This window comes from Fundulus heteroclitus, unplaced genomic scaffold, assembly GCF_011125445.2.
Source record: "Fundulus heteroclitus isolate FHET01 unplaced genomic scaffold, MU-UCD_Fhet_4.1 scaffold_52, whole genome shotgun sequence".
NCBI classification, from domain to species: Eukaryota; Metazoa; Chordata; class Actinopteri; order Cyprinodontiformes; family Fundulidae; genus Fundulus; species Fundulus heteroclitus.
The window spans coordinates 1,614,123-1,634,030 of NW_023396945.1; the positions used below are offsets into that span (position 1 = coordinate 1,614,123).

At 43.4% G+C, this 19,908-nt stretch overlaps 1 protein-coding gene across 1 annotated transcript in view; it reads left to right on the forward strand.

Annotated features, from left to right (window-relative positions):
- ppm1h (protein phosphatase, Mg2+/Mn2+ dependent, 1H) overlaps window positions 1–19,908 on the forward strand; it is a 43,826-nt gene that overhangs the window by 14,155 nt on the left and 9,763 nt on the right. Inside the window, exons 3-6 of the mRNA XM_036132487.1 lie at window positions 2,125–2,481; window positions 8,647–8,759; window positions 8,853–8,937; window positions 12,054–12,172. Of these exons, the coding sequence (XP_035988380.1) occupies window positions 2,125–2,481; window positions 8,647–8,759; window positions 8,853–8,937; window positions 12,054–12,172 (674 nt within the window). The remainder of the gene's footprint in view (window positions 1–2,124; window positions 2,482–8,646; window positions 8,760–8,852; window positions 8,938–12,053; window positions 12,173–19,908) is intronic.

The following is a 19,908-nucleotide window of genomic DNA, read 5'->3' on the forward strand; positions in this document are numbered from 1 at the left end:
CACTTTTAAGTTCAAGTTTGTCTGTAACTGGTTCCATGCAGACGGAGGAGAAAACAGAAAATTTTTCTTTCCAGATTAAGTTCAGACTTTAGGCACAGAAAGTAAAAGTAAGTTCCCTCAAGGAAGAGAATCACCCCCACTGGTTTTCCAATTTATGTCGGCAACAACAAAGAAGGAAGAAGTCCAAACGGGGTCTTATAAATAAAAGTATGCCGATGATGGTCTATGGCTTACCGTGTGTAAGATGTACAATGTTGTCTGAAACCTTTTAAACCTATTATGAATCTTAAAGCTCCATGACAGACGGTGTCCAAAATATTTAAGAAAAGCCTGCATGTTTGAAATGTCATCATAATCCAGCACAGGCATGAAAGTAGCATCAACCTGTTGTTTTTAAGCCTCAAAAGAGTGACATAAACAGATCCTGAAATAAAAGCTCTAATTTTAATATCAACTTCTTCACCAACTGTTGAACATTAGCCGTAAAAAAAACCAACACTCTCATTTTCCAAAATTTGAGGGGTAGTAGAGACTGCCAGACCCTTGTTTTCAAATGTCACATTGGAAAACAGCATCACCTTAGATGCATCTGCATTTAGAACAAGATAAAAGTTTGTCTGTCGTCCACATAACAATGAAACCTTGCATGTGACACATTTAAATTACAGTGTTTTTCGGACTATAAGTCACACTTTTTTTCGTAGATTGGCCGATCCTGCGACTTATATTCAGGTGCCACTTATATATAATTTTTAACTGGTAAATCATACCGACCAACATGAACCAAGTAGCAAACATTACCGTCTATAGCCACAAGAGGGCGCTCTAGGCTTGTGGAAACTATATGTTGCTCCTGTACCACTTAAAAATTAGAACATTAACTTATAAACAACAGAGACTGAACACATGTACATATGTTGTTTTGCTGTTTCAGTATGCATTCAGTATGAGTGGCGCAGCTCAAAGGAAACAGACAGCGACAGAACCCTGCTATTGGGCCGACAGTAAAGCTAATAGCAGCTAGCGCTAGCTTACGGGTTTGTCGTCCGGGCGTTTTACAGCTTTGCTGATGCACATCACCTTCATGTTGCTCTGAAATATCCGTGTTTTACTGTTAGCTTAGCATGTAGCACCGTTATGCTCGCGGTCTAATTTCAGCGTAATTAGACCGAAATGCTCTGATGAGAACTTTCCCGGTTGGAGTTGGTGGCTAATTTCCCCCATTCGACCTCCTAGGTATGTTCCATATCATTCAGCCGATTGTGGATACAGCTGTGCAATAGAATAAGTTGCATTACCAGATTAAATGTCATTTTTTAGTCTTGGATTGTGTGAAATAAATTTCTAAATAAATGCGACTTATAATCCGGTGCGATTTTGTATATTAATCACCCTACTTGAACACATTGGGACGTGTTAAGTTGACAAACCAATGAAGAGTCAGACAAACCAAGAGTGTTTTGCCTCTTTTATAAAATCTTGTGACCAGCTGTATCAAATACTTTTGATAAATCAATAAAAAGGACTGCACAATGTTGCTTATTACCAAATAAGTGAGTTAAATTGTTTACTTTTTACTGTTGTTGTAGTGCTACTGTGCATTTTCCTAAAGCCAGACTGAGAATCTGATCAAATATTGTTGACAGATGTTGTTATATGTGATACAAATGTCTTCAAGAAACAGAAAAAACAGCTCCGGCAAAGAAAGCCAACGACAATAACTTACCGAGAAAATGTATTTAAAAAGAAAACAGGCCATAAACCTTCCATAAACGTCTACATTTCTGCAGGCAGTCTGGAGAATGATAGACCAAAGCCACTATAAGAAATTAGAAAACCCTCTGACATACATACATACATACATACATACATACATACATACATACATACATACATACATACATACATACATACATACATACATACATAAAAAAAAATCCTTTTCAGAACAATCTGTAAAATATTATCTTTTTCCCCTCTGCTGTGTCACAGCCTGCGGTTTAAATTTAAACATCATATTGGCTTTAAAAAAATGCAGAGTTAACTTTTTAAAAGCACAGAGATACTTTTATAACACTGATATGATGTAAAGCCCAATGTATCTTGGTTCTTCCTCACATCCAGGATGGCTCTGAGGACCTCACCTTTCACTACTGGGCGCTGTTTGACGGACACGCTGGTTCCGGAGCCGCCGTCATGGCGTCCCGTCTTCTCCATCACCACATCGCCCTGCACCTCCAAGAGGTGATGGAGATTCTCTGCGCACCCAACCTGCAGCCGCCCACTTGTCTGGACGAGGAACCCGTCAATCACCTCCTCGCTGCGACATCCCACCGCGCCCTCTCCAGGGCCACGTCACTGAGAGGTGCCGCCGGCGCCCCCGGTTCCCCCAGCACCCCGCCAGCACGGTTCTTCACCGAGAAGAAAGTTTCACAAGAGAGCCTGGTTATCGGAGCCATAGAAAACGCGTTCAAAGACATGGTGAGTTGGAGAGCTTGATGTTAAAATACAGATTACGATACTGCTGGTTACAATTGACTGGTTTTCTTTTGATCACACCACACTGTCAGTCTAAAGTTTGGAGCAGAGGGGATTACGGTGTTGGTCTGTTTTGCAGGAGTTGGCCCTTTAGTTCCAGTGAAAGGAACTCTTAATGTTTCCCTTTTCGAGACATTTTGGACCTGGCAGCACCATGAATGCTATGATGCGTTTAATGATCAGAAAAGGTGGCCGGAAAATCTTGCAATCCCTTCCTTATCTGGTGCTTTCGACTTTACTACCTACATCAAGGAAACTGCAGCACATGTGGCCAACGTTTGTTGAACTGAACTGATTAATTACAGCACAGTTTACACAATTGACTTTCGATGTTCGGCCATTAAAAGCTTTATTGTGCATTTCCGTGTGAACTCAAACATGTTTCCTGTTTGAGTTCTTGGGGTTTCAAAGTACTTCGACACAGTATTTAGATACACGTTTCTTTCAGTACAGAAAGACGAAAACATATTTACAGCAAAAATAAAATACCTAAAGCATGGTGGCCTAGTGTGTTTCTGCAGCCTTTGAAAAGTGTCCGGCCAATATTTTGTCAGATAATTTCACGGTGAGTTCAGAGGTATTTCATATGCACCGGTCACAGCTGTTTTGACAGAACAAGGAGAATTGAATTATCCCAGTTGCAGCTTGATATCAAGATTTAATTTTGTGTGGAAAATCCCAATGGCAGCATGATTCATCTCTCTGCCGTCTGTTTCCTTTAAATGCAGTGGTTCTATAACCTGACAACAGCCAGCTGTATGTATCGCTCCGCCTAGCTCCACTCACATACATCTGGGACACCGCCATAGGGATTGCCTTTACTGAAGGCTGGGCCTTATCAAAACTCCTTGCATATGATTGGATAAGCCACTTGTCTGTCATCTTTATCGACGTGCTATTTCAACCACTCACACCGAAGCTAACCCGTGACGCTGATGAGACCGACGCAGGACAAAAAAAAACAACTTTTTTTTTTTTTAATGTGTTTGCCGCTCTAGTGCAGGGTTTCCCGCAGCGCTATCTTGGCGAGGCGGCCGCGGAAAACGTGTCGTCCACCCCCCCCGCTCCGCGAGCCGGTCCGCCTCGCATAAGCAAATTCCTGCGGGAAACACTGTAGTGGCAAGCGTTTTATTGACAGTGAGCTGACAGGAAGAGGGGGGAAGACAGGCGGCAAAGCGCCGCGGGTCGGAGTCCATCCCGGGCCGACCGCGTTGAGGACTAAAGGCCTCCTAACATGGTTCGCGCTAACCGCTAACGGTTAGCCGCTAACCGCTCGTTAGCGGCTAACCGCTTGCCAAATCCGGTCGGGAGAAGGACGAAAACATGGTTTCCACCAACAAAAGCCTTCAGAGCCATTCTCTGATGTTCTTTTAATGAAACAATATCAGATAGATTGGACAACACGGAAGAAATAGCAGCATCAATGCTAACGCTTGCTTCCTCGATGCGAGCCGCCATTGTTGTTGGAATCTCACGGTGGCTTCTCCACTACGTCACATCCATGAAACACCCGCCCTGCGTCCTGATTGGCCAGACCAAAAATTTGGTTGGGGAAATCACTTTAAATGAGCCGTGTCCCAGATGTATGTGAGTGGAGCTAGGCGGAGCGATACATGCAGCTGGCTGTTGTCAGGTTAGTGGTTCTATAAAAGAAGCACTAAACGATTGGCGCGCTGCCGCAGTGTTTGACCTCCAGGAAATGTTATTATCACGTTAGTCCAAAGGTACATATGAGGTGTAAAACCAAAGTGTTGCTCTGCTGCATCCCAGAAAGACAACAGCAGGTTTTTAGCAACTAGTTAAAAGTGAAAAGCCGTGATGGCAGAGAGAAAACCGTAACGATCAAGTGATGTTGTTTTGCCTACGCAGCTAGAAAGGTCCCATTTTCAAGAGTAACAAGTCAAAATACAAATATCACATTTCAATGTTTTAGCTTATTTTAGCCCCCCCACCCCACAACACCGTTAAAAACGCTGCATGAGGAGTTCAACATGTCCTTTAAAACACCAAGCACAGAGAAATGTGGTGCTTCCATATCTTGCCCACTAGGTGGCAATGCACAATCTTTTACCAAAGCGACAGGTCAGAGAAGGTTGCTTGTAGATAATTAATTACCGTGTTTGTTTAAACTTAACAGCTAATTTTTTTTAAGTTAATGCAAAACTGGATTGTTGGATTAGTGTTGTTTTTTTGTCTTGTAATAATTCTGCTATAATTTACTTAAGATATATTCATCTGTTTCAACATAGTGTTTTATAGTCAGAGTGATATTTTTAAAATAGTGAAAGTAAGAGGCTGGTATTAGAAACTCGAAGTAGAACAGCATCACAGGGAATCAAAAGTACAATCTGATTTGAATTATTTATTTATTTATTTTAAATCTGAAAAGTGTGGCATGCAGCAGTCATTTTTTTTATGTCTCTACCAGCTTTGCACAGCCACTGATTAAAATGTTTTTTTGTTTTCCTTAGCAGAATTGCCTAAATTTAGTAGAACTGAATGGAGAATTTATGTGAACAAGTAAAATGGAAGAGGAAGACAACAAATGAGTGATTTGTATTTAGTCAGGCATCAAAGTGAAATGGGCTGGACATAAATGTACACCAATTTTTTTTTTTATCCACTTTAAAGTAATGCACAGCTTTGCGTTGTCTACCGCATAAAATCCAAGTTAAATGCAATAAAGTTTATGTTTCAAAACGTGAAAAGGTTCATCCATCTCCCATACAAAGCACAGGCGTATATTGTGTGTTGAGGTTGGATACGATCTGATCGTGGTGTTATTTTAGCTTTTAATAATCTGGTGTTAGCCAGTCTTTCACAAGACTTTCCTCAGGGCATTCACCCTCGCCTGTGTTCTGTCTCAGCTTTGACTAATTAGTGAAAAATGATTAATTCAGTTAATTACCTGCCACACCGTCCGTCGTCAAGGTTTTCCATCATTTACTGACAGCCTCCTTCTCTGCCCTCGCTGTTCCATGACTTATTTCTTTCCATTTCCTGCTTTTAGAGCTCATAGCTTTTGCTTTACTGACAAGGAAAAAAGAACAGCATAGGCTTCCAGACTTGTGTAAGATAGTTTAAATGTTGCTTTGAGGACACAAGATTCCACCTTTATTTTGAATCAACTAGCTATGAAATATACGATCAGCTCGGGATTGAATTATTTTAAAACTTTATATGTACATAGAAATGCACTGATCAGGGTTTTTGCTGGCCCATACAGATTTTAGGTAATATTCTAAATCTGTCATGTAACAAAAAATATACCACAAAATACTTATGCATCAAACCTTATGTGCCTAATCCTTATCTGATTTTTATTAAACTCAACCCAGAGTACATGTAAAAACCCGGTTTGTTGCATTTAATGAACAAGAGGGAAAAAAAAAAAGATTTTTCAGCATTTGAGCTGCTGGTTCCCAGTCAGAGCCAATCAAGAGAAAACTGGCCAACATCAATCACCGGCTGACTGGTTGGTGCCAATAACTAATTTATTAATTTCAAAATTTATTTCTGAAGGCTTTGGCGGAGCGTTTTTTATGCTCTTCAAGCTTAGGGGGAACATCAGAAAGGGACTAAAGGTTCTACGCAGGATCGTAGTTGTTCCTTGGTCTGTGCTCCTCTGCACAGACGGCTTAGATCGGCTATGAACAATATGTCGGCATTGACATGAGAATCGGCCAACGTTAGTCATTTTTTAACATATCGTATCGATCCGATAAGTAAAACTGGGCTGATATTAACAACCAATGTTTATTTCCATCTAGTTACCCTTTGTGCCTGTGTTTAAAGAGAGGGAGGGGAGGTGGTTGATCGTGTATTTTTTGTCCGGTCATGTGACAGTGATGCATCGCAGCCAGGATTGTGGCTATTTTAAATAAAGCAGAGATAAAAAAGTAGTGTGTAAGTCCATTCAAAAAAAATTATTAGCGTAAATTCCCCCCCCCACCCCACCCCCTTACCTGACTCCGCCAGATAGATTTGCTCCGCATATCCATCTGGAAACCTTCCGTTGAAGTAATTTAGGGAAGGGGCGAAAATACTGGTTAGCTGATTGGCCTATGTTGGTGATAGACGGGCCAAATAAACCAATCAGATTCGTCGTCGCTCTGTTACAAGCGACGACGAAAACACAACCACAAGCCAAGCTGCTCTTGCTGCTGCAGGTAAAGGCTCGTTAGCTCAGCAATGTTCTTTAGCCTGAACTGTCGCGCTTCTCGTTGCGTAACACCTCAACCCGCCTCAAAGCCAACGCTGATTTCAGTTTTTCCTAATTGATTTCTTTGTATTTTTTAAGTTTCACATGTTTTTCTTCTTGATGTCTTCTGTGTTGTTGAAATCGCTGCTCATCTTGTCATCAACACGACGTGACAGAGGCAGGTTATGAGCTGGTAGATAAAAAAAAAACAGGCAGAAGAGAAGCATCTTCACAGTATGATGCTGCCACCGCCGTGCTTAACAGCAGGCATGATGTGTTCAATGTGATGTGCAGCGTTAGGTTTTTCTTTAGTCACAGCATTACTTGGCCAGAAAGTTGAATTTTGGAGTCAGCTGAGAAGATCAGCCTCTTTCTCACGTCTGCCACTCCCCCTGCATGGCTTGTGTTAAAGTGCAACGTTAAGGGGAATAGCTGTAGCTGCTCTATATGCTGTTTCTAGCATAGAGCGGTTGAAAAGTCTGTTTTGTGTTTTAACTTTACTATATAGAATAAAAGTATCATGTTTCTCGATATTATCATATTTTGCCCAATTTATTTTTCACAGGGTCGACTTGACCCTTCAAGCAGAATGAAGTGTTTAATTATATGTGCGTCCTGACCGCGTCGACATGTCATACGTGACCGATGCACGGGCCATTTGTGAGATTTTTCCACATTTTTTTCCTCAGAAATAATAAAGACGTCTAGCCATGTGTCTACCAGCGGACTGGCAGCAGGGCGATGCGTGCTTAGGACTTGCACAACTCTCTATCTGTCACTGCCCTCCGGTTATTTATGTCCGCTGTCAGGTTGTTCCTGGCTGAACCTGCGAGGGGGAAGGTGTAGATGTTTGTGCAGGCAGTTTCATTATTAAAGCCTCGCCTGCAGCACGAGGCACCGGGATACAGCGGGGATAAATATGTACGGCTCACTGTGGATTCATAACTCATCCAGGCTGTGGCGTGCATTTATTATTCGCCGCCTCCCACCCGATCCCCCCACCCCCCACCGCCTCCTTCCAACCTGTACCCCCAGCAGAAGTGTTTGTGCAGATGGACAGAAATGCACCCAGTCACGCTCGGACCGCTTCCATCCACGCCGACCCAGAGAAGCGTTTCGTTTACAGCAACGCGCTTTGGGCCGGGCTCAGCCCCTCTCCTGGGAAGACGCGTCAGCGCCGGCGAATTTGTTCCAGAGCGTTTACCGTCCCACTCAGTCTGCTGATTGTGGCAGGGAGACGGGAAAGAAAAGCCCCGATTTATATTCCTGGGACATCTTCCTGCTTCTGTTGTTTCAAACAATCAAGGCATCAAGAGACGACTGGCATTGCGTGAAAGGGTTGAAAAAGCTGGAAAGGCAGCTGGGCTCAGATATATGTTGGTGCTTTGATTAACTGAATGACAGGGCAATTTGCTCGTCTAATTAATGGACTGATCGCATGGATTTCTTCAAAATAATTTTCGGGTTAATTAGCACCATATTAATCTGGGCTAATTAGCTGCTGGAGCAACTGGCGGTGCCCGTAAACTTTCCCTTCAGTCTCTTTTGGTTTCCCTTTACTCTGTTGCTCCCAGAATGAGAGCGCTTCTGACGAATTAACTCGTTCTGCTCCCGTTAATAAAGACGTCACTGCAGGTGTAAAGCACAAACTGGGTTCCAACACACTCTGGAAAAGTTCAGAACTGAATAAGAGTTTTATAACATCCTTCAGTGTGAAATCTGGAAATTTGAGTCTGGAAAATTAGGAAATTTGTCACAAATGCTGACAAAGCGATCGCTTGGCTGCGTAATTCTGCAGCTGAAATTCTTAGTTCTCTCTATTATCGGGGGGAAAAGGTGAAATAAACTTGTTCAAGTGATGGGTTTGGACTGTTGGCTGACATCCTGTGTGTTTAATCATGTCTCAGGATATGCAGATCGAGAAGGAGAAGGCGTCCTTCAACATCTCGGGCGGCTGCACTGCTCTCATGGTTGCCTGTTTGCAAGGGAAGCTGTACGTCGGGAACGCAGGGGACAGCAGGTGTGACCCGCCGTGTGTTTTGTTGTCGCCTGCACTTCATCCAGCCGTGCCTCGGCCTAATTAAACAGAGCTGCGTCTGCCTCTCTCCCTCAGAGCTATCATTATACGAGCTGGGGAAGTCGTTCCCATGTCAGCAGAGTTCACGCCAGAGTCAGAGCGACGGCGGCTGCAGTTTCTGGTAAGACGGAGCCAAGCTAAGCTACTTTTTAGCAAGCGCAGCTCTCAGATGTGAGCAGAGCTAACCTCAACGTCTATTGGAGAGGCTTTCTACACAGTTTCACTTTAGTTCAGTTTGTTTGTATAGTCCCAATTCACAGCGCACGTCGTCTCGTGGGACTTTACAATCATACAGATGGATTCCAAGTCAATTACCTGCAATACAAAATGATCCAATTAATCAAACAATGCAGCCAAGTTCAGTTTATTATTCAAGTTAGAAAAAAGTTATTTTTAAATCTGAGGAAACCCAGCAGATTGCATGGAGTCATTGACTTGCAGCATAGAACCACCCTCCATCAATACCAGGCTCAGAGTGAGCAGCCTTCGGCCACGACCGACCGAGGGTCTGACAGGACAGAGCAAACACAGCGACAAACGGAAACACTGACCCAGGAGCTCTTTCTATGTGGGAGGGAAGCAAAAGGTTAATAGTAGCTCCTTTAGTGAGTGGAGAGAAGGAGAGAAACACAGCTAAGCAGATCTACTCAGAGGACCATGGCCTCAGACGTCCAGGCGCTGACTCTCACCCCGGCTGCTTCACACTCAGCAGCAAACCGCCCCAGTACACGCTGGAGGTCATAGTCTGAAGAAGTCAACAGAACCATAGCATCCACCAAAAAAACAAAGATGAGATCCTGAGGTTCTCAAACCAGACACCCTCCTTCTCCAAAACTACGACTTGAACAAGTTCTACTTTGTGCCAACAAGGAGGGCACAGCGCTTGCTCTGGTCATACGATTGGATGGCCCTTTAAATCCACCCGGATACCCCACACTCCTGTAGCTCCACCCCTACAAAATACCTCACAACCAATCCCTAAAGGCCTCATTTTGACTTGAATGCTTCCATCAACGCTGCCGTCCACCAGCAGGTCCTCTGGTTTGCATGGTGACAGGCGACAGCCACAGCTCCTGGAAGCCACTTCCGCAATGGGGTTGACCCCACTCCATGCCCCCAAAGCTCGGGTTATGAAAGAAATGCTTCCAGAGGGGTGACTTGAAGATCACTTGGACAGGTTCCTTGGTCAGATTCTCCTAGCTCAACCTCACCACTTGTTTGGGTTTACCTGGTCTGTCTGGCAGCCTCCTCTGCCACTGGATCCTACTCCCTACCAGGTGGTGATTGGTTGACAGCTCTGCCCCGCCCTTCACCTGAGTTTCTAAGATGTAATGTTGCAGGTCTGATAACATCAACCTGTGGCCCAAGGAGGCCCGGTACCAGGTACACTTATGGACCACCTTGTGCTCAAACATGTTGTTCATTATGGACAACAACAACAACACAGCACTGCTCTGGTTCAGATGAGGGAGGCCATTCCTCCCGATCACACCCTCCGGGTACCGCCGTGGTTGGCCAGATGGCACCCTTTAACAACAGCATTCAGGGACTCCATGAAGGCTGAGTAATCTGAACTGCTGTTTGGTGCATAAGAACAGACAGCAGTCAGAAATTTCCCTCTTGCAAGCTAAAGAGGTGACTCTCACCGGGGGAAACCCCATAAATCAAGGCAGTCAGCCAGGGTCTTGTGAGTATACCCACTCCTGCCCATCGCCTCTCTCCCTGAGCAACTCTAGAGTAGGAGAGGGTCCAGCCCCCCTCTCCATGGTCTGGCCCCCCTCACCAGACATGCCACCAGGGATTAGAAAGGCCAATGCCCCTGCCCTCGCCTGCCATCCAATTTACGAGCTCTTTATTCTTGTGGTGACAAATAAGCTGAGACAAAAAGCAAAGCTCTCAATTCAGCGATCCATCTATAGCCCCATTTACTCTACCCTTTTGTAACCGATCCATGCCGAGCTCAGACCGAGCTCGGATCAGTTAACCATGCCGAGCTTGGTTCTTACGACTGTTTACACATCACGCTAGCATGGCTCCTCGCCTCCTAGTGACGATCTACGGTACTACTGCTCTCTGGGATTGAAGGATAGAATCAAGCAAATCAAAATGGCGACGTCGTAACATTCAGGAAGTTATGTTTTGTTATAATTGTGATATCTCGTTGTTTGCGGAGAGTCAGGCGAAGAAGGCAACCTTTGGTGAATTTACTTGCTAGAGTCGACTTTTGGGACGTGGATAAGACAAACGAATGTCTAATCAGGGCTTACAGATGCAGGAAACAACGACAGACGCTGAGGTTCATCACACTGCTAAGCAGAATCATCACAGGAAACCGTGTGGCACGGTAGGGAAGCTAGTATTATTATGAATGTCTGAAATTTCTGATTGTAAGGAGATGATGCGGTCTGCTTATGCGCTCTTTGTTATCACACTGCAAAAAGGGAACTAAAAGTAAGTAAAGTTTTCTTAAAATTAGTATATTTTCCCTTGATTTGAGCAGCTATATAAGACTATTTGCCAATGGAATGAGTAATTGTACCCCTAAGATGACATAATTAGATATCCGGCACTTGAAATAAGATGATGGAGATGAAATGTTCTTATTTTAAGTGCAAAACTCTTATTCCATTGGCAAATAGTCTTATTTAGCTGCTCAAATCAAGGAAAAGGACACTAATTTCAAGAAAATTTTACTTACTTTTAGTTCCATTTTTGCAGTGCAGAGAACCGAGCCACTGAAAAACCAGGCCGAGCCCTATATTGAACTAGTACTAGATTTAGCGCGGTCCGGTTGTGTCTGGCTCGGTTCAGATCAGTTGCGTTCTATTTACACTCGTTAGTTATCTCAGTTACCGAGCTAGGAACGTTCTCGGCACGGTTAAAAAAGGGTAGTGTAAACGGGGCTGATGTTCGGACTCTCTGCTATGGTAAATGGGTATGGATCATGATCGAAATGAGTTTCCTCCAGAAGGTGGCGGGGTGCGGCCTTAGAGACAGGGCGAGTAGCTCAGTTATCCGAGGGGAGCCCAGAGTAGAGCTGCTGCTTCTCTGCATCGAAAGAAGTCAGTTGATGCAGTTTGGACATCTGATCAGGATCATGTACAGTGATCATGTTCGAGAGAATGCCAGTGATTTTGTTTTTAATAGAATCAGTTTAATAGACTGTGGGATTGTTATCCTGGGCCCAGAAAATGTCTTCTACTCCTTAAACCTTTTTCTCTCCTGTCATTTCTTAAGGCGTACATGCAGCCGCACTTGTTGGGGAACGAGTTTACACATCTGGAGTTCCCGAGGAGAGTGCAGAGGAAGGAGGTGGGAAAGAGGATGCTGTACCGTGACTTCACCATGTCAGGATGGTGGGTTTGCTTTTAGAGCTGTCAATAAGTGATTCTTAGCAATTATTATTTCCCCAGTTCCTGTTCACATGTGGAGCAGCCTCCGTGCTTATTTGCACTTTGATGAAGACGTTTAAAAAGGTCATAAAATATAATTTCGTCGCATTAGCATAATCTCACTCAGGGAAATGTAGGAATAGCCTCTGGTTGATTTGAGTGCATTTATCTGTATGCATCCTCAGTGCTTTCTGTAAGCCGTCTGGTTTTTTTTTTTGGGAGGAAAGAGCCACAGTCATAATCGTGAGGAGCTTAAACTCTGCTTTTCCTGACCGCATTGCAGCGTATTATTCTAATAATCATTTTCCAGGTCTGAAGAAGTATGGTGAAATGTTTGTATTTCCAGACTTTATTCCCTATTATTGTCAGTAAATATTTTAGCCATCCACACTTTCTTCCTTTTATCTTGCCTTCCCTCCCTCCTCGTCGTTCCTTTGTTCTCTTCCTTCATTGAGTTTTTTCTTTCTTTCTTTTCCTTCATTCCTTTCTTTTTGACCTTCTTTGGTCCCTTTTCTTTTTTCTTTACCTAATTCTCTCCATATATCAATCCTTACTTTCATCTTCAGTTTTCTTTTTTGCATTCCTCCTTCTCATTTTTCCTTCCTTCCTTCCTCTTGACCTCCCATTGTTGCTTCCCTTCTTTTCTCCCTTTTTCCTTCTTTTGTGTTTTCTTTCCTTTTTCATTCCTTCATTCTTCCGTATATTGTCTCTCCTTCGTCTTGCCCTTATTTCTTCATTTCTTTGCTTGTTTTTTTTTTTTTTTTTTTTGTTCCTTGATTACTTCTTTTTGTCCTTCCTTCTCTTCCAGCTGGACCTTAATACAAATATCTGCAGCACATTGATTGTGAACTTTTACACTTTAAAAAAGGGGCCTAAACTGAACCAAGCACTCTGCTCTTTGGACTCGGAGAAAAGTCCGTAACGTTTACATTAGAATGTGTAGGATCTCTGTCTGATGGGACTTTAACCCGGAAACATTTGTGTTGTCAGATGAAACCATGATTGAACATTTCAGCAACAAACACTTCAGGTGGGTCTTGTACAACTTAAAAGATGAATATAAGGCTAAGACTCATAACAATAATAACTCATATCACAGTGTTAAGTACAGTGATGGACCTGTGATGGACCTGTGACGCTGTCGGCTTGTTTCTGTTCCTGCAGTGATTTTGCCGTTGCGTTTTCTCGACAACAAACCTTGTTAATTAGATTGGAATGATTTTGTTAAATGCAGCTACAGCAAAAATGACCTTATAGCTGTCACATTGGATTTAACGCTTATATGCACACTGCCAGCCAAAGGTTTGGACTCACCTTCTCTTTCAATGGTTTGTCTTTATTTTTTATTATTACTGCCTCTGGGAATTCCTTCAAGACAGCTGGAAAAGCATTTCAGGTGACTAACGTCCTGAAGCTCATCCAGGAAAGGCCAACAGTGAGCAAAGCAGTAATCAAAACAAAGAGGGGGGGGGGATTAGGAAAAGCTGAAACATACAATATGGTTTGAGTTATTTCAGAATTTTGTGTTTGATACATAATTCTATACACTTTTGAGTCATAGTTTTGATGTCTCCGCTGTGTGTCTGCGATGTAGAAAGCCATAACAATAAGGAAAAGCCATTGCATGACAAAGGTGAGTCCAAACCTTTGACTGGTAGTGTAGCTTATATGCTGAATGTTCAAGGCCTTCGTCTCAAGGTGGTGAGCACCAGGAAGACTCCTCTTACTGCGAGACTTTGAGAAAGCAGAGACCTTTGGCTGCTTTTTCTGGAGGACTGATTTAAAACAATGTAGTTAGATGGAGTGAAGAGGCTGCTTGTAAAAATCGAAAAACAGATGTGAAAATACGGAGAAGGAGGAAGACAAAGACGGAGGAGGGAGGGACTGCAGTGCCTGGTCCTGCAGAGGGTTATGGAGCGGCTGAGAGAAAGTGAGACAGCAGGCTGCTCTGAGGACAGAAGGGAGTGACAAGGTGATGGGAGATGAACGGTATCGTTTCTGACGCCTTCTCTTATCGCTGTGGCTCCGTGGCTCTCCGCTCGCTTCAGCACATGTAGGCCATTGTTGTTGCCGGCAGAGCTCTCCGCCTGTTTGCCGTCTCGGCAGCGCAGACGGCTTGTGATGTATTTTTAATCAGGTTCTTCCCGTAACCCAGTTCTGCTACAGTCTGGGTTTTAACTTTATACCCCGTAAGCTAGCGTGGCTGATTGCTTTGATGTGTAACTGATTTCACTTCTTTTTTTTTTTTTTTATCCCCTATAGGCTCAGTTCTTTTTAATGACTCTGAAGCACGCTGTCTTTGCGTGGGTGTTTGCATGGGCAGCCTGTGAGTGTGGGTGTGTACGCTGCCGTCCAGGTCCCCTCTAACACCTCCACGGGTCAGGTCTGCAGTTTAGTGAGCCCCCTACCAACCTGCAGGCCGCCACTCCGTCCTCCTCCTACTCGCCGCCGTTCCATACCTCCCCTGATCCAGGCAGTCGGGCCAGAGAAAAAGCTTGTGTTGGAGACTTCAGTGGTTGTTGTTGGCGGGGAAGCGAGGAGGTTTGCTTGCCCCGGAGTGATGGACGTTGAGCAGTTGGCCGGATTCAGTGGGATCCATGCGTCAGGTGGAAGGGAAGAAGGGGAGCAGGGATCGCGGGAAAAAAGAAAGTTGAAGAAGGGAAGGGGGGGTTGAATTAATCTGTAAAGACAGATAAGCAGGGAGCAGGAGATCAGCGTGTTTGGGGTGAAAGGATAGATTGTTGGCCACGAAGGAGATCAGACGGATTCCACAGGAGACTGGGATGCCTTAATGTTGTTCCCAAAACCCACAGAAACAAGGTAGAAACAAAGAGATGTCATCAGAATGGCAGCTCGTGTGGCGTTAGGCGAGCATCAAATGGGGTCTCCACAAGAACAAAAAACCTTTGAGATAGATTTCTTCTGTTTTTGCTCCCTCTCTGTTCTCAAATAATGATTTTATTCATTAAGGAAAACAGCTACGCAAACCAACCAGACCCTGTGTGAAAAAACTAGATCATGAGCTCCTTGTGAACAAGGAATATTTTTGCATTCAGTTTTATTCAACACATCCAAGCCCGATTACTGCCAGACTTTTAGGATCAAGAAATCACTTAAATAGAACTTGTCTGACAACACGAAGTAGGCTAAATAACCTAAAATACAAGATGCCCCGATCTAAGCGAATTCAAGGAATGATGAGAAAACGACTGTAAAGACTTTCAAAAGGCATTGACTCCAGTGAACTGCAGTGTTTCCCATGTAAGAAATACTTTGAACATTGGTGAAACTTCCCTACGGGCATACCAAAATTACTCCAAGGTCGTTTCAACAACATCAAATCTATCCTCAAAAGACCCCATACAACATCTACAGCGCTGCAGAACTCACCCGCCTCAGATAAAGTCAGTGTTCAGGTTTCTGAAATAAAACAGAGGCTGGACAAAAAGGGTATTTTTTTTAATTTTTTATTCAGGGGGTCAGTGAAAAGAGGCTGAATGCAAATAAAACATTTTTTGGTTATTTTTATTCAGAAGAAATGTAAATGAAACACTTGAACAATGATGCCTGTGGTTGTAAAAGGATGAAATGTGTAAAAGGTTTTAGCAGTGCCAATAATTGTCAAGGGAAGGCAGTGGCCTAAAAAACCAGAGTAATATCTGCCAGTTTTAGGAGGCCAGATGAAGCACGGCGTCCACACCTGTATGAACAGAACATGCTTGCATGTTCCAAACAAATACTCTGAAAACATTTCCTCAAACAGTGACGGAGCATTGCAGGAACGACTCTCCTCGGTTGTTTTTTTTCCAAGGCTGTTGCGCGGTGAATTCTTGAAGAACCTGCTGCAGCTCTTTGGATTCATTTCCCTGCAATTGCAGTTCTCGCTGTTCCTGCAATCCCAGATGAACTCCATTATTACTGAGTTCCGAACCGTGCCGGGACCGTACCATCTGCTGCAGGACTGTTTGTAGAAGGAGCTTCATGACTCTGGGACTGATCTCCATAGCGATATTATCCGCTGAATACCCATCGTAATGTGGAAAAGTTGCAGCCGCTTCTCCACCTTTTTTAATTTCCCCTCCGCTAATCTGCCCCCGTCGTCTTGTGTGAAGCTTTTGTATCGCCGTAACGGACAGCTGCTACTTGGACGTGAAGAGCTTGCTGGGCCGCTGCCATTTACTCTGGCCTTGCCCCGCGCCTGAAAGCATTACCCAGTCGGCGAGGAGGTCCATCAAGGCTGGCCAACAAAGCTTATTCAATAAAAACTGACTGGCTGCCGCCATGTCCCCGCAGAGGCTGCCAGCAGGTACGTTTTTAGCTTTGCAGAGATGTGTGTACCTTTAAAAAAGTACTCACACGCTTAACTAAAATAAAGAATATGCCAATACAGCTACAACGGTCAACATAGTTTATTAGTATTTCATGACTGATCATCACAAACTAAACTGTTTTAATTAACAGATTAAGCTTCAGGTGTGGAAAAATTCAAATCGTTTCTTAATTTTTATCTGTTTGATGCATTTTATCATGCAGGACAGTGTTTATAAGTTCCAAAAAATGTGAATAAATGTTTTTCAACATTGTATAATCACTATGATCAGTTCTTATGCATAATGCACAAGTAAATGTTTAACTGAGTAAAAGTATTGTTGAAATTGCACATACTTTTCTTAAAAACGCTGAGATTATTCATAATATATTGTGTAAAAGTGAAATTAACATAATATAAAACTTAACAACAAGTCCACATTTATTAGTTCTGTTTAATCTTGCAATGAATTTACTCGTGTGGCCCTATTGAGATCAGATTAAGCTGTATGCGGCCCCTCAACCAAAATGAGTTTGACACCCCTGGTTTAATTGGATTAGATCAAAGGATTCAGGTGTGTTAAGGTGCGTTCACACCAACCACGTTCCAGGTGATTTTTATTTTTTATTTTTTTTACCCGCCTGGATTGCCTGCTGTTGGTCGCTTGACCTCGCAAACAATCCATGCTGACAACGCAGCCATTTCCTCCAGCCCACTTCACCGAGTCATCAAATAGGACGAGCGTCTATCCGCCTGCCGGTGTCCCTCCGTTCTGTTCAACTCACAGCGGCAGAGATGGATTTTACTGAGCAAGTCACGGCGCTGTATTTAATGTGGAAAGCCGTACAATGGTTCCCCTAGGTTTACCAGTGTCTCCAAAGACTCAACCGGTTCGGCGAGTGCCGCCACCTGTAGCTGCGTATGGATGACGGTCGCTTCCAGCAGTACTTCCATTTTTCCAGAACCCTGCACAAGGAGCGGATGTCCCGTGTCGGGACGGGGGACGGATCTTCCTCTGAGACACAAACGACAGTCGGTAAACTTGTCATTGCTGTATAAAAATGTAGCCTAATTGTACTGTCTAAACATGCAACACAAAAGAAACGTTTTTGTGCTTGAATAAATGGACGAGGAGCACCCAAACTTCAAATGAATTGACATAAGAGATCAGACTTTTGAACTCAAGGGAAATTTCCCTATACTCTATCCGCAATTCGTCTTCACTCTATACGCACTACTGCGCCGTTTGCAGTTTTGATTTGTTCGCCCGCTTTGTGCCATTCGCAGCGTTCCAACCGCCTCGTCTGCATTGCGGACCTTTACTTTGCTCCTGAACGCACCTTTATATTGGGATAACATGTATATCACTCCATCCAAACGTCTAGTTTGCGTTTGGTGTGAATGCACCTTTAGAATAGCCCACTGAAAATCTAGATCTAAATCAAATTGTGAATCTTGTAAATTGAGAAAATTTTTAAATTCATTAATTTATACCACCAAAAAAACGTATCAATCATGCATTGAATTTGTGGTTCCAATTGTGAGAAAGTTTAGCAGGTATAAATAACAGGGTGTGTGCAGTAAATATGACAAAGCACAAACCCTCTGCTTGTTTTTTTTTTTTTTTTTTTTTTTTTTACATTCCTATAGGTAATCACTGTTTCTCTCTCCCCCTGGCCTAAAGTCGCCCACTGGGGAAATGGTCAGACCTTCTGTCCCATTTTTCCAGTATCCCTCTCTTCACCCTTCCCCCACTCCTCCAATGACTTGGTTAGTCACGCGCTGCTGTGGATCGGGCTTCCAAACAGCCGTCGAGTCTAAAACAGCTCAGTGTTGTGGTCAAACGCCACAGCCCATGAGCAACTCGTTTTGCTGGTTTTGTACTCAGAGAAGAGACATTCTGTCAGGTTTTTCTCGTAGGACACGTGTCGCAAACAGGACACTGTCCTCAAAAACAGAGTTTAGGGATGCGTCGTTCTCCTGATTGCAGGAGTCTTATGTGAACGTGACAAACGAGTCCTTTTAAATTTCACATCATCAAGCTTTAAGTTTAAGTCATGTTTCCCCCCCCCCCCCACACTATAAACATTTAATTTTGCCCTCTCGCTCACTGCTCAGAGCAGTCTCAGTCTGCAGACCTGGTCTGTGCTGAGTTCTGTTTACAGTAATAGCCTGTGCCCTGCACACTTACAAAAACTGCTGAGTGCAGCATTTGTAGCGCTCGCCTGAGGTGGAAACATATGGTCTCTCTGAGTGAAACCAGCAGTAATGTGAAAACCATCCTGGTCCTGTGCTTTAGAACTGTTAAAATGGGGGATGAGAGCCATGGCACAGTATATTTTACAAGAAATTACTTAGATATTCTAAATCTATTTTTATGATTTTTGTCCCGTTATATTTAAAAATTCTGCTTGATCCAGTTTGACCTCAGATTTGTGTCCAATGCATCTGATGGGGGGTGCGAATGCAACACTGTGCTGGCAGTACTTTTGCTAACAATATTTGACTCTAATTCAGACTCTAAATCTGGTGTAGTACAATTACACATCTGTTCTTCTGATCTCCACCTGTTATGTGGTGACCAAAAATGTGCTGACAACAAACAAAAGGGCTGAATTTGCCTTGTAGTGAGTTTCTGAAGAAAAAAAAAAGGCTGAGATTTGGAAATGGAGTCCTCACAAGTTTTGCCTTCCTGCTGGTGTTCTGTGTCGTCCCAGCGTGATAATAACAAATTATTTATTAAGCGAGCAAGTTTAAACGTTGCTGAGGGAAAATGAGGACATAAATGTCAATTCTGCTGCACTGACCCAGATTTATACAAATGCATCCGCTTAGAAAAAAACTAGACATCTTCTTTATTGCAGGGAAGCAGCTCTACCAGTAGCCCTACTCGTAGTATTTTAGCTAATGCAAGCATATTTTGAAATGCTATTACCGGACTTTAGCGTAACAGGTAATGTAGCACACACATTGTCAATTTATTTGATTTTAACTTGCAGGCCTTAGTTTTTCACGACTTGCTAGCATTAGCTCATATGCTAGTATTGGTGTGTTAGCTTAACTAACAGTAACAATTTAGCTAATCATAGGTAGACAGAGTACCATATTTTCCGGACCATAAGGCGCATTCATCTTCCCAAGTGTGTAATATCACTCCGTCCCAGGGGGACAGAATAGTTGGACAACACTGCCCTGTTTCTAACATAAGGCCAAAATAAACGTAACTTTTATATTGCATTAACTTACTTGGTATATTGTTGCTAGCGCGTACTCCATGCGTGGGCTGCCATGAATGCACTTCTAGTTTATACATTACAGTCAGGCAGTCTTGTAGACAGCTCAGGGGTCTGATGAGGTAGTGACACAGTGTACCGTAATGCTCTGAATATCC